At 35.5% G+C, this 15430-nt stretch overlaps 1 protein-coding gene across 7 annotated transcripts in view; it reads right to left on the bottom strand.

The window, feature by feature from the left end:
• Aplf (aprataxin and PNKP like factor) overlaps positions 1 to 15430 on the bottom strand; it is a 113956-nt gene that overhangs the window by 51988 nt on the left and 46538 nt on the right. For all 7 annotated transcript variants that reach the window (XM_021262522.2, XM_021262520.2, XM_013073998.3 and 4 more), the window contains 2 exons: positions 7582 to 7738; positions 7011 to 7140 (listed from right to left, as the gene is read on the bottom strand). In XM_021262522.2, coding sequence (XP_021118181.2) covers positions 7011 to 7140; positions 7582 to 7738 — 287 coding nt within the window. The remainder of the gene's footprint in view (positions 1 to 7010; positions 7141 to 7581; positions 7739 to 15430) is intronic.

Below are 15430 nucleotides of genomic sequence, written 5' to 3' on the forward strand. Positions count from 1 at the left end.
GGATGACCATAGCTGTGCTCCAGTAAAACTTTATTTACAAAATTGGCCGTGGACAAATTTGACCCATGGGCTATAGTTTGCTCAGCTTGTTCCAGACAATATTCAAGTGGCCTCAAATAATAATCTTCTTTAAGTTCAAGAAACAAATGCCAATGGTATACTGTTGATATTATCAAACAGGAATAATCAATTGAGCCAATATAAAAATAATACCACACTCTTCCTCTATCTACAATTTCATTTCCACAGTTTCACTTACCCACGATCAATTATGGAAAGTTCAAAAAATAAATAATTCATACATTTTAAATTGCATGCTGTTCTGAGTAGCATGATAAAATCTTGCACACCCCACACCTTCCACATGAACATGAATCATCCTCTTGTCCAGAGTATCTGTACTGTATATTGTTAGTCACTTAATAGCTCCCCTGATTATCAGATCAATTGTTGTGGTATCACAAAGCCTGTGTTCAAGTAACCCTTAATTTACTTAATAATGGCCTCAAGGCACAAGAATATTAGTGCTAGCAATTTAGATATGCCAAAGAGAAGCCACAAAGTGCTACCTTTAGGTGAAAAAGTAAAATGTAACATATTTTGAGAGAGAGATCACATTCATATAACTTTTATTACCAAGTAATTGTTCTCTTATTAGTTATTGTTGCTAATCCCTTACCTTGCCTAATTTATAAATTAAACTTTACCATACAGAAATGTATGTATGTACAGGACAAAATATTATACATAGGTTGAGGACCAGTGGAACAGATTAGAAGATGCAGAAACAACGCCAGACATACTCAGCCATCTCATCTTCGATAAAGGAGCCAAACACCCTCACTGGAGGAAAGATAGCCTCTTTAATAAATGGTGCTGGAAAAATTGGGCTTCAACTTGCCAAAGATTAAAACTAGACCTGTATCTCTCACCATGCACTAAACTAAAATGAAAATGGATTAAAGATCTAAATATTAAAATAGAAACTCTGAACCAGTTGGAACAGAGGTTAGGTAGAACCCTTGAAGACATTGGTGTAGGAAAAGATTTTATGAACAAAACCTCAGTTGCCCATGAACTAGCTCAAACAAGCAACAAGTGGGATCTCTTCTTATTAAAAGGCTTCTGCACAGCAAGAGAAACCATCAGCAGTGTGAAGAGACAATCCACAATGTGGGAAAAAATCTTCACCTGCTCTTCCTCAGACAAAGGTCTACTATCTTGAATCTATAAAGAACTTAAAAAGATCAAATCTCCCAAATTTAAAGACCCAATCCAAAAATGGGCATCTGAAATGAACAGACATTTCTCACACAAAGAAGGAGAAATAGCAAATTAAATACATGAAAAAATGTTCAACATCACTGGTCATTCGAGAGATGCAAATGAAAACAATGCTGAGATTCCACTTCACTCCAGAAAGAATGGCTGCTATCATGAAATCAACCAAAAACAAATGCTGGCGGGGCTGTGGGGAAAGAGGAACCCTGCTCCACTGCTGCTGGGTGTGTAGACTGGTGCAACCACTCTGGAAATCAGTATGGAGATACCTCAAAGAACTAGGACTGGAAGTCCCATTTGACCCTGCTATTCCACTGCTGGGGATCTTCCCCAAAGAATTAAAAGAATCATACCACAGTGACGTATGTGTGCCCATGTTCATAGCAGCACAGTTTGTAATAGCTAAAACTTGGAAACAGCCCAAATGCCCATCACCTGGAGACTGGATAAAGAAAATGTGTTTTTTTTATAAAATGGAGTACTACTCAGCCATAAAAAATGAGAAATTAGAGACATTTATAGCTAAGTGGATGCACATTGAGGCGATACTCTTAAGTGAAATAAACAGGACACACATGTGTAAATACCGAATAGTTTCTCTGGTGTGAGAAACAAAGTGTAAATAAGGACTAAAACGTATAATAAGTAATGTGAAATAGGAAGAAAAGGGGCAAAGGGAAAGGAAGTGGGAGGGCCAGGGGAAAGGAAAGAAGGGAATGGAATATGAGAAAATGGAAAAATAGGACCAAAATCTTTGTAAATAGGGAGGAATGGAGGGTTGAAGGGAGGGCTGGGCAAGGGTGAAAAATAAGAACCAAGAGAGATTATGTAAAGGTGCAAATTTCCAATGATGAATGTCATTATATTTTATACCTAAAATGTATCAATGATTAGAATGAATAATCGAAAATGCAAAATAAGAAGAAAAGGTCCAAAGGGTAGTGGTAGTGGGAAGGGCAGGGGAAAGGAAAGAAGGGAAAGGAAAAATGATGAGAAATGGAAAAAATGGAAATAAAGACTTTGTATATAGGGAAGGGTGGAGGGGGTGAAGGGAGGGCTAGGAATGGGGAAAGAAAAAAGAACCAAGATGCATCATGTAAAGGTACAAGTTCCCAAAGAGAAATGTAAATGTGTTGTATACCTAAAATGTACCAATAAAAGAATTTAAGAAAAAAAAAATTATACATAGGGTTTAGTACTATCTGCCATCAAAAGCAAACACTGGCTGGGGTCTTGAAATGTAGACCCTGTACCTACGAGGGGACTATTGTATTTACCAAAAGAAACTTATGAATAAACTATTCTAATAACTAAATGTTGTCTAAATTACTTAAATATTCATTGTGACTCTAAATTAGAAACCATTTCATATCATTTTTGGAAACTGGCAGGAATAGGACTAATAGAACTGGATAACTCAGTGCAACAAATGACCAAATGTAACAACAGTTATGAAATAATCAAATCCAGTGAAATTATGAAATACTAGTATTAGTTACTGTGCTGAGAAGTATAAAATATAAATTAAATAAGACACATCTTCTGCCCAAATGGTAGTTTATCACATTCCAAGTGTCACATATGTACAAAACGTGTAAAGTTAAATATAGGTTTTGGAAGTAGGCAATTATTCAAAACTCCAAATTATCTACTATAAATATTTCTTTTAAGGACCAAAGGTAATTTTTTTTACATACCAAGAAGCCATTTTGATATTGGTAAAGTGCTCTTCATAAAGTGTACATAAATAGCTTAATTGGCTCAAAATCTTTACATCTGGGATATCAATTTTTTCTAAATCCAGCATAAGTACAATTAAATGACAAATATAAAAGAAATTAACTATTAATATAAATCAGTTTATTCGTAACTATTACCACTTGTACTTACATGAGTTGTTATGATATAAGTGATAGCTATGAGCTGAGAAATAAGAGCTCAATTATATGTATAAACATCAGTAAAATACAGTATACTCATCCAATCTTAATTCTCCAGAGAAACTACTTAACAATGTGATATGTATCCTTCTCAACTTTTTCCTAAGTTTAAGCAAATATATTTGCCAATAGGTATATTAAACTCATACAGGAATAAAAATATAAATGCTGTTCTTTCTGAGTAATAAATACTTAGAACTGTAATTTATGGGTCAAACAATGCTGTATATTAAAATATTTAAGAGATTTTTGACAGCTTTAAAAGACTACACTCCTACTTCTACCAACAATATTCAATAATATCCATTTCTGTCAGGATGAGATTTTATCAATTGCTTAAGTTTTGTGAGTTAACTAACAAAAAAAGGTAACTGGTTGTTTCAATTTAAACTTTCATATCTGATAATAGAGCCATGAATTTTTTAACTCTTTGTATTTCGTCTTCTGTAACACATCACCTATAACATCCAAAACTTTTATTGAGCATAATCTTTTTTGTTACTAAGTACACAATTTTTAAATATCTTTAATCTTTTCTAAGTGTGGCAGTAACATCTCTCAGTATATTGTTTTCCAGTCTGTTACTTGCCTCTAACTTGAAGTGTCCTTTGCATGCAAATTTTTTTTCATTTTTAGCTAGATAAATCTGTTAATTTATACTAAAATAATCCCCTTACCAAGAAACTCTTAGGTTTATATTTGAAAATTCTCTAAATTAAACCATATTCCCTTTAACACATAATGTATATCCTGCTTTTAGCAGAACACTTCAATCTTACTATCATCCAAACTAGCACTTAAAAGGTATATTCTGTACGTAATATATTTGATCAAAAGTTTAGGTGAAAAAAAAGTTTAGGTGAATTATAAGAATATAGGAATCATTAAGGATAATGGCATTCCAACTAAACTATGCATTCATTTTGACTATTAATTTATAAAATATAATTAAAATATGTTTAGCATAATGGTCAAATATCTTAATATTAATAAATATCTTAATTGATGGAATCGTTCCATTATAAATTCAGGACAACATATCTTAAAAAACAACTATTTGAAGACACTGGAGAATGAACAAAAAGACAGAGGTGGAGAAAAGTTTAAGTTTGAAAAATGAAGTATAATCTACGAGGTTTGTTAATTTGTAGATGCTTTCCTGAAGGCATTCTCTAACATACAGGTGGCAGAAAGCTACAGCTTTACCAGCTTAAATGATCAGAGGACAGGGTTCGAGGATAGCAGAACAGACAAAAATTAAAGATAAAATCCTGAAAGGGACACTCAGAAGGGGCAAGAACCAAAACCTACATATAAAATCAACCCAAATTCTTGGCTGACTGCTAAACTACATGCTTATGAAGGAAACCTCGGGAACCGAGGAAAAAAAAGCCACAGTTATAAATGGAAAGAACTAAGTTGAGACTGTAGCTGTTGCACACAACAGGGGAAACAGAGATTAAGGTTTCATTAAATTAATTATTTAATTAAGTTAATTATCTGTTAGAATAAAAATATTGCTTCAGAGAAACATAAACAAAATCAAGGGCATCTACAATACATCATGTGTAACATCCAATATTCATTAGAAAATCACTAGATACAGAATACACAAGAAAATGTGAGCTGGATATGGTGGCAGACGCCTATAATCCCAGCACTCAGGAGGCTGAGGCAGAAGGACTGCCACAAGTTTGAGGACAGCCTGGGCTACAAAGTGATTTCAAGGCCAACCTGAACTACATACAAATTGAGACCTTGTCTCAAAAAAAAAAAGTGGTCCATATAAAATAAACCAAGAAGTTAATAGAAATTAACTGAGATAACTGAAAAGTGGCACATAGACACATACTTCAATACAGTAGTTAATGATTTCATAGAGAAGCTCATCACAGAGAAATTATTAAAAAGAAAAGAATTTCAGAACTGCAAAGTACAACTGAAATACTGTAAAATATTCACTAGATAGGCTAACAGTAATAGCAGAAAAAAGAATTAGTAAACTTGAAAGCATATCAATAAAAATTATCCTAAAGGAGAAAGAAAACTAAAAAAGTAAAGATTAAAGGAAAATGAACAGATCTAAAATTATTGGGACAAAATCAAGCAACGTAAAATATTTGTAATTAGAAATGCAGTGTGCCAGTTAATCTTAATCTTACATGTGAAATCTAAAAAAGTTGATCTTAGAATGAAAAAAGATAGTTCCAAGAGGCCAAAGAGGAGGGAGAGGGATGGGAAAAGGGAAAATGTTGATCAAAAGGCACAAAGTTTCTGTTAAACTGGAGGAATAAGTTTCAATGACCTCTAGCACTGCTTGGTGACTATGGCAATAAGGTTCACACATTTCAAAATTGCTAAAAGAATGGATTTTTAATATTTTCTTCACAAAAAAATGTTAGGTTGATAAGGTGCTGGATATTTTAGCTTGACTGAATCTTTCTATAATGTATACATAGAATAAAACATGACATTATGACCCAGAAATATACACAATTTATATTATAGTATTTTGTCAGTTAAAAATAAATTTAAATAAATAATTTTATAGAGCAGAACTAGAAAGTTTTTTAAAGTACTTTATAGGTTTTTTTATTAACTTTTGCATACATATATATATATATATATATATATATGTATGGTCCTTTATTTTTCTTCTGATCACCCCCTCTTAAAAAAAAATTGGGGAGACCTGACTTAAAGTAGGCCAACCAGATCTCTTATTTGTAATTGAGAGACAGAGCTGCCCAGTAACAATTTGGCAGTGAAATTTTTTTCTCTTTTTGTAAGAGAAAAAAGACCATTGTCAGAAGTTAGGGAAGTCAAAGCCCTGTGCAAAGTCATATGCAAACAGAAGCCACCGGTCCCTGCTTCAGAGAGAGAAACAAAGAAGAGTGGCCACGTATCTAGAGAGGAAGAAACTTGCAGAACTGCTTCAGAAAGTGACAAGAATGATGGGAAAGATGTGCTTAAAGTGAAGGGGAAGATTCTGAGGGGGATTAATGGCAATGTGTCTTTTACTTTAATAAAATTTTTTAAATTTAAAAATTCATACATTTAGATCTCACTTCATACTTGGATTTGAAGAACTGTATCAACTAACCACAGAAGGTCTTCTTTAATTAACCTGAGTAATTTGTTACTTCTCAATAAATAAAATTTTGCCTAAATAAGACAATTAGTAAACAAGTTTGAAATTTTTTTAAAAACAGGGCTAACTATCAGAAAACATAAAATCACTGTGATTTTTACCAGGACAGTGAATTATATCAGGACAGAAGTCACATTTTCTTTGACTCTCCCAGCACAAACATTGTGCGTATGTCTTTTTTCTTTTAATTGAATTAAATTAACTTTAATTACTTACACTGTGCTGGCCTTTTATCTTAGACATGACACAAACAGAATTGTTTGAAAATCTGTATTAATAGATCTCATATTATCAGAAGATAATAGTGCTTGTTAAATGGAAAAAAATCAGCACAATGGTGTCTGCTAGAAGGCATAACACAAAAACAAGTTTTAAATTAGACTACATAGGGCCAGGGATTTAGCTCAGTGGTTCTGTCGCCTCCCTCGCAAGTGCAGGGACCTGAGTTCAATCCCTGGTACCAAAAATAAATAAATAAATATAAATAAATAAATAAATAAATAAGACTACATATACACATCAAAAAATTGTTAAGAGTAAGCTATACCTTACACAACCACTAGTTTCTCTATTCAAGAAAACTTTCTTGCTCCGCTTGCTTTCCTGAAAAGTCAACATTAACAGAAACAAAAACCCACCTCCACTAATGACAGGTGCTAAAAGGTTTTGATCACTTAAATCTTCTAACATCCAAGCTGGAAGGCTTCTTTTCCTCTGGCCAGGATCTGACTGCTGTTTACTCAAGCCTCCGCATTCACCTAGGAAGGACTAAAAAGGCACATATAAATAAATTAATTCCTAAGGATAACTGTGCTTCCTTAATGAATTTGTAAAATTATTTATTGTGCAGAAAATTATCACTAAAATATCCATCTGCAACTATGGGTTGAATCAGTTATATCTCTTACAGAAATGTATTTATATTAGTTGAAGTGTTGGCCCACTGTGATCTTCTCTACAGCTTAACTTAAAAACAGCAAAAGCAGATCAATCCTAGAAATGTTGTTTGATGTGCCTAATTTTAGTTGTCTTTTCTCTCTTCAAAATAACTTGAAGAGCCAGAAATGGTAGCACACGCCTGTAATCACACCATTCAGGAGGCAGAGGCAGGAGGATTCGCCACAAGCTCAAGGCCAGCCTGGACTTAGTGAGACCCTGTCTAAAAAAAAAAAAACTTGAAGAATATGTTACAAGTAGATGAAATCTTACATTTCTCACCACACTACTTGTGCTAGTAGTCTGAGTCTCAGTTATTTTTGTAGTTCTTTCCAGATGTGAGGTACGAGCTGTCTTATCAGGTAAGTTAATCACAGGAGATTTGGGCACTTCATTCAATATGTCATCTTCATCAAGCATTTGACTGTTTCTATAAAATAAAATAAAAGTTTTTTATCATTTACATCACTTCTGCTGGCAACCTCATTATTGTAAATGTCATTCTGAGTATATCTGACTGGGGAACTGGGCTCCTTTTCTCAAACTTAGCAAAAATTTAAAATCAGATGATAGTACAGAACAATAAAATATAGCTATTTGCTATTTGCTTAAATAAAAATCTATTTGCTTAAATAAAGAGCTATTTGCTTATTTACCTAGATCACAACTCCATATCTAAAGAAAAAGTGTAAATGTCAGAGCATCAGCTAAGCTAGTTGGGCCCTTGGAAAAAACAAATTAAAATCCTAATACATAGCTGCTATCAGAGTTCTGATCAGTACTGCCACTTGTGAAATTTCAAATGTAGTTCAACTAGAGGCAAAATGTTCTGGCACAAGAGCATCCATGGTTACATGTGGAACATATTCTCATAACAAATTATCTCATACTCTCAGAAAAGTGCAATAGGATCATCCAGAGATGTCAGGTCATCATAAATAGGCATATTGTATACTTCAGTTTAAATGATATCCTAAAAAAGATAAGCTACAAGGACAGAACTCAGACAGTAACCACCAGGGGATTGGGGGTGAAGGCACTATGAAGAGTAAGGGAACTTTTATAGGGAATGGAAATGTTCTATATCTCATTGTGCTGGCACTTAATATGACTATATTGTTTGTCAAAGGTCACTGATTGTACATTTAAAAAGGGTCAGTTCTATGTATAAACTGTTCCTTAATGTGAATTTTTAAGGCATTGAGGATGTAAGATTTTAGAGATGTGTCTAAGTGAGAGGTTCTGGCACCCTACCCCATCAGGGCAGGAGCCTAACCAGAGAGGAGCTGCATGGGCATGTGGGCTCCCGCCAGAGGCCTGCCATTCCAACCCTAAGTGCAGGCAGATCCAGGAAGCAGCTGTGTGGCCCAGACCAGCACGACTGCAGGCAGATCCCAGCTGGGATTCCACCCCAACCCAAGAGGCTCAGGCACACCAGCCCAAGCCAAAGGCCCGCCCAGAAAGGGGCTGCACGGGGACACAGGCTTCAGCCAGAGGCTGGCCATGCCATTGGCCACAGCCAGGGACCTACCTGGAAAAGAGCTGTACAGGCACACAGCAATACCCAGAGGCTCGCCCCAATACAATTGATAAGTGTGAGGAGACCCTAGCCAAAGCCTGTGCAGACAACAGAAACTGGAGTGCACAGTCCCCAACCAAAGGCCCTCCCAGACAATAGCTACATAGGGGCCCCAGAGAGAGGCATGCCTAGATACCACCCCAAGTGTGCTCAGGCCCCAGGCAGAAGCCCACCCAGACAACAGGTCAGGTCAAGGAACTAGAATGCTACCACTCTGAACCCAGGAATTGCTGTAATGGTGAGCAGCAGAGTAAAGGCTGCTCCGTGGCTTGCTGAGAATTCAAGACCACTGGGTGAGCAAAAAGTCACCTCAACAAAGACACAGCAGGCAGCATCTGTTGAAATGAGAAGACACGTAAATAAGTCCCAAAACCAGACTTCCAGATCACCTAAGGGAACCCCAAAGAGCAACAAGATGGAACAATCTGATACTCAACCACCTGGACTCTCTGAACTGGCAACAAAAGGGGAACTGGAAAAAATGAAATCAGAAATACTTTCTCACATAACAGCAGAGATTGTGCCCACAGTGCAAGACATGATTAATAAATCTAGAGTGGACACAGATAAAAAATAGGAGCTGAGGAATATGATGGAATCCCAACATAGGAAACAAATGGAATCCATAAAACAAATGCAAACAGATTTCCAGGAGATTAAAAACTCCACTAAAAGTTTTTGAAGCAGAATGACACAGTGTGAGGATAGAATTTCAGATATAGAAGATAGGATTACAATTAGTGACCAGGAAAAGAAAAATTTCTTTAAAACAGTAAGGGACCACAAGAAATCAATACAGCAGCTGCTAGACGATGCAAAGAAAAACAACACCAGAGTGATTGGAGTCAAGGAAGAAACAGGAGAGAGTGCAGATGACAAAAAAAAAAACCTCTTCACAGAAGTAATGGCAGATAACTTCCCAAATAGGGGAAAAGAACTTGACATAGAGATAAGTGAGGCATACAGGACTCCAGCTAGCCTTGATCAAAAAAAATCTACACATAGGCATATAATAGTTAAGATTCCAGAAACCCAACAGAAGAACAAAATTCTACAAGCAGTTAGAGAAAAGAAACAAATGAAATACAATGGAAAGCCTATCAGAATCACAACAGACTTCTCAACACATACCCACAAGGCAAGAAGAGCATGGAGTGACATATTTCAAGCCCTAAAGGAAAACAACTGCCAACCAAGATTGATGTGCCCAGCAAAACTATCTTTCAAAATGGATGGAGAAATAAGGTACTTTCAAGACAAAGAGCACCTTAGGAACTTTACAAATACTAAACCAGCATTCCAAAAAATTTTATAAAATATCCTAGGAAAGCATAACCAGGATGACAACCCCATGAAGCCCAACAGAATGAATGCATCAGGCACAACAAGAAATTAAACACAAAGGGGGAGAATCCAACAAAAAGAAAGTCATGGCAAGGATAAGTCAATACATATCAAATACGACCATTAATGTTAATGGTCTCAATTCACCAATCAAAGAAATAGACTGCCAGAATGGATCAAGAAGCAAGATCCAACAATATGCTGCATACAAGAAACACACTTAATTCAAAAAGAAACTCATAAACTGAAAGCTAAAGGGTGGAAAGCAATACTCCATGTGACAGAAACCTGAAAAAAAGCAGGAGTAGCTATCCTCTTTGTAGATCAAGGAGATTTCAAACCAACACTGATTAAGAGAGATAAAGAAGGACACTACATCCTTGTAAAGGCAACAATCCAAGAGGAAGAGATGACAATCATAAATATCTATGCACCAAACACTAGTGCATCCAACTATATAAAACAAATACTAATGGACATGAAAAGTCATATAAGCACTAATGCAATAGTAGTGGGGGATCTTAATACCATACTCTCACAAATAGGTGAATCAACTAGATAACAAAATATTAGAACTCAATCAAACTCTTGAACAAATGAACTTAACAGATGTTTACAGTGTTCCACCCCACAAAATCAGAATACACATTCTTTTCAGCTGCACATGGGTCGTTCTCCAACATAGACCACACACTCGCTCATTGAACATGTTTAAGTAAGTGCAAAGGAACAGAAGTTATCCCCTGTATATTGTGAGACCACAGTGTGATAAAATAGGAGACCAATAGCAAAAGAAACTGCAAGAATTTCATAAACGCGTGGAATGCAAAACACACTTCTGAATAACCAATGGGTCACAGAGGAAACTAAAGAAGAAATAAGACAGTTCCTACAACTAAATGATAGTGCCAATACAACATATCAGAATCTATGGGACACAATGAAAGCAGCCTTACAAGGGAAATTCATAGCAGTGCATGCTCACATTAGGTAAACAAAGCAAGCTCAATTTTACAACCTGATGCTGAACCTCAAGCTTCTAAAAAACAGAAGAGCAGGACAAACCCAAAGCCCATAGAAGGGAGGAAATTATAAAGATCAGGGCAGAAATCAATGCAATGGAGACTAAGAGAATGACACAAAAAAAATCAATGAAGCCAAGAGTTGGTTTTCTGAAAGAATAAACAAAATTGACAACACCTTAGCCAAACTTGTCAAAAAAAAGGAAAGGAAAGGCCCAAATCCATGCAATTAGGAATGAAAAGGGTGAAATCAAAATGCACCCAGCAGAAATCCAGAGGATCATCAATACCTACTTTGAGAACCTATATGCCAATGGAAAATACAGAAGAAATAGACAGATTCTGAGATACGTGTGAATTACCAAGGTTTGAATGAAGAAGACCTAAAATTTCTAAACAATCCAGTATCAATCAATGAAATTGAAAATGTAATTAGAAACTTACCAATCAAGAAAAGCGCAGGTCCCGATGGCTTCACCACTGAATTCTACAAGACATTTAGAGAAGAACTAATGCCACTACAATGAAATTGAAGGGAAGCAATACTCCTAAATTCATTGCTGGAAGCAAGCATCACCTTGATCCCCAAAGCAGAGAAAGACCCAACTGAAAAAGAGAACTATAGGCCAAACTCACTAATGAACAGAGATGCAAAAATCCTTAATAAGATACTGGGAAATAGAATGCAGAAAATCATCAAGAAGATCATACACCCTGACCAAGTGGGATTCATCCCAGGGATGCAGGGATTGTTCAACATACACAAATCAATGTAATACACTATATCAATAGAGCCAAGGACAAAAACCATATGATCATCTCAATAGATGCAGAAAAAGCACTAGACAAAATCCAACATGCATTTATGATAAAAACCCTACAAAAATCAGAATAGATGGTCTCTACCTCAATCTAATAAAAGCCATCTATGATAAACCAACAGCCAATATCATACATACTAAGTGGTCAAAAACTGAAATCCTTCACACTAAAATCAGGAACAAGACAAGGATCTCCACTATCATCACTCCTGTTCAATATAGTTTTAGAAACATTAGCCACAGCAATTAGACAAGGAAAAAAATAAAAGGAATAAAGACAGGAAATGAAGAAGTCAAATTGTCATTATTTGCAGATGATATGATACTCTATATTAAAGACCCCAAGAACTCCACCAAAAGTCTTCTAGACTTAATAACCAAATTCAGTAAAGTAGCTGGATACAAGGTCAACACACAACAGTCAATAGCTTTCTTCTACATGAACAACAGACTCACTAAGAGAGAAATCGGGCAAACAATTCCTTTCACAATAGCATCCAAAAAATTGAAATACCTAGGAATCAACCTAACAAAAGAAATCAAAGACCTCTACTCTTAAAACTACAGCACTCTTAAAAAAGAGATTGAAGATGCTATCAGAAAACTGAAAGATATCCCTTACTCCTGGGTAGAAAGAATCAATATAGTGAAAATGGTAATACTTCCAAAACTGCTATATAGATTCAATGCAATCACAATTAAAATGCCAGCAGTATACTTCATAGACCTGGAGAAAACAATCCAAAAATTCATTTGGAACAAGAAGAGACCCAGAATAGCAAAAGCAACTCTAGGTAACAGAGACTTGGCAGGGGGTATCATAATCCCCAACTTGAAACTATACTTCAAAGCTACTGTGATAAAAATAGCAATGATACTGGCAAAGAAACAGACCTGAGGACCAGTGGAACAGATTAGAAGATACAGAAACAACTCCAGACACACACAGCCACCTCATCTTCGACAAAGGAGCCAAACACCCTCACTGGAGGAAAGACAGCCTCTTTAATAAATGATGCTGGAAAAATTGGATTTCAACTTGCCAAAGATTAAAACCAACCTATATCTCTCACCATGCACTACATCAGAATGGATTAAAGATCTAAATATTAACACAGAAACGCTGAACCAGCTGGAACAGAGGTTAGGTAGAACTCTTGAAGACACTGGTGTAGGAAAAGCTTTTATAACAAAACCTCAGTTGTTCGTGAACTAGCACAATCAACAAGTGGGATCTCTTCTTATTTAAAACCTTCTGCACAGCAAGAGAAACCAGCAGCAGTGTGAAGAGACAACTCACAATGTGCGAAAAAAGTTTCACCAGCTATCCCTCAAAGGTCTACTATCTAGAATATATAAAGAACTTAAAAAAATCAAACCTCCCAAATTTAAAGACCCAATCCAAAAATGGGGATCTGAAATGAACAGACATTTTTCAAAGAAGTAGAAATAGCAAATAAACATATGAAAAAATGTTCAACATCACTAGTCATTCAAGAGATGCAAATGAAAACAATACTAAGGTTCCACCTCATTCCAGAAAGAATGCCTGCTATCATGAAATCAACCAATAACAAATGCTGGCGGGGCTGCGGGGGAAGAGGAACCCTGCTCCACTGCTTCTGGGAGTGTAGACTGGTGCAACCACTGTGGAAATCATACCTCAAAGAACTAGGACTGGAAGTCCCATTTGACCCAGCTATTCCCCAAAGAATTAAAAGAATCATACCACTGTGATATATGTGCACCCATGTTCATAGCAGCAGTTTGTAATAGCTACAACTTGGAAGCAGCCCAAGTGCCCATCAGCTGGAGACTGGATAAAGAAAATGTGTTTTTTTTTAAATAAAATGGAGTACTACTCAGCCATTAAAATGAGAAATTAGACATTTATAGCTAAATGGATGCACATTGAGCCGATACTCTTAAGTGAAATAAATAGGACACGCATGTGCAAATACCGAAGTTTCTCTAGTGAGAGAAACTTAAAGTGTAAATAAGGACTAAAAGGTGTAATAGATAATGTGAAATAGGAAGAAAAGGTCCAAGGGGGAAGGGGAAATGGGAAGGGTAGGGGAAAAGAAAGAAGGGAATGGAATTAATGTGAAAAAATTAAAACAGTGTTTTTAGATAAGGAGGGGTATAGGGGTTGAAGGGAGGGCAGGAGAATGGGGGAAAAATAAGAACCAAGATGGATTATGTAAAGGTGCAAATTTCCAATGATGAAGGTCATTATATTGCATACCTTAAATGTACTAATATAATTAATAATAATAAAAAAGGTTGCACCACTTGGGTGTGAGTGTAGCCTGGATAGACTATAAGGGACAGGAGAAAAAAAAGAAAGAAAAAGAAATGTGTCTAGCTGAAAGAAGTCTAGTTAAGTGTCTTGTTTTGTTTGTTTAGTATTTCTTAAACAAACAATAATCTCCTTCAAAGGCAGACTTCAATTTCAATGGCAGGAATCATATTCAATGGCAGGAATAATATTACATTGTATGAATATTCATTCATATTTGATTACCCATTCAGCAGCTGATGGACATTTGGGTTGTTTCCATTTTTCTGGCTATTATGAATAATGTTGTGAAGATCCTTCTATAAGGTTTTGGATCTTGAGATCATAATGTTAAATGAAATAAATCAGATACACAAGTTTAAATACTGCATGGCTTCTCCTATATGAGGAACCCAATATAAATAAAAGATAGCTAATAGGAAGTAGGAAGATCTTTTTCAAATGGGAAGGGGGAGGGAAGGAAGGGAAATTGGATTAAAAAAGAGAGTTGAGGAATAAATAGAAATAGAGCTTTTGTAAATGAGGAAAACTAGCACTGGAAGGAGGGATGGGCGGGTAAGGGGACAAAAAAGAATTAAGATGTGTTTTGTAGATGTACAAACCCGCTAACATTAATCATTATGCACTGTAAACATGTACTAATAAAAAATTTGTGTAGAGAAATATTTTCAATCTTTTGGGTATAAACCTAGGAGGGGAATTGCTGGGCCACACAGTTATTCTATATTTAAAACTCTGAGGACTATCAGAATATATTCTAAGGAAGCTATACTGTTTTACAGTAACACCACAATATATGAGTTCATTTCCTTTCAACACTTGTTAATATCTTTTATATTATAGCCATCCTAGTAGATATGAAGTGGTATCTCATTGTGGTTTTTTGTATATTCCAAATATGTATTTATAACTTTAATATAAAATATGGTACTAATATTAATGAACTAGGTTTAAAAATGTTTTAAAATAATTATAGATTAGTTTTAAAGTTCTTTATTGTCATACAATGGTATTTTCATCAACATCTTACTGCTTTGTTCAAAATTTGCAGTTACTA

This window comes from Heterocephalus glaber, unplaced genomic scaffold, assembly GCF_053883595.1.
Source record: "Heterocephalus glaber isolate CG9 unplaced genomic scaffold, H.glaber_assembly_v1.0 deba00001457, whole genome shotgun sequence".
Classification (NCBI taxonomy): domain Eukaryota; kingdom Metazoa; phylum Chordata; class Mammalia; order Rodentia; family Bathyergidae; genus Heterocephalus; species Heterocephalus glaber.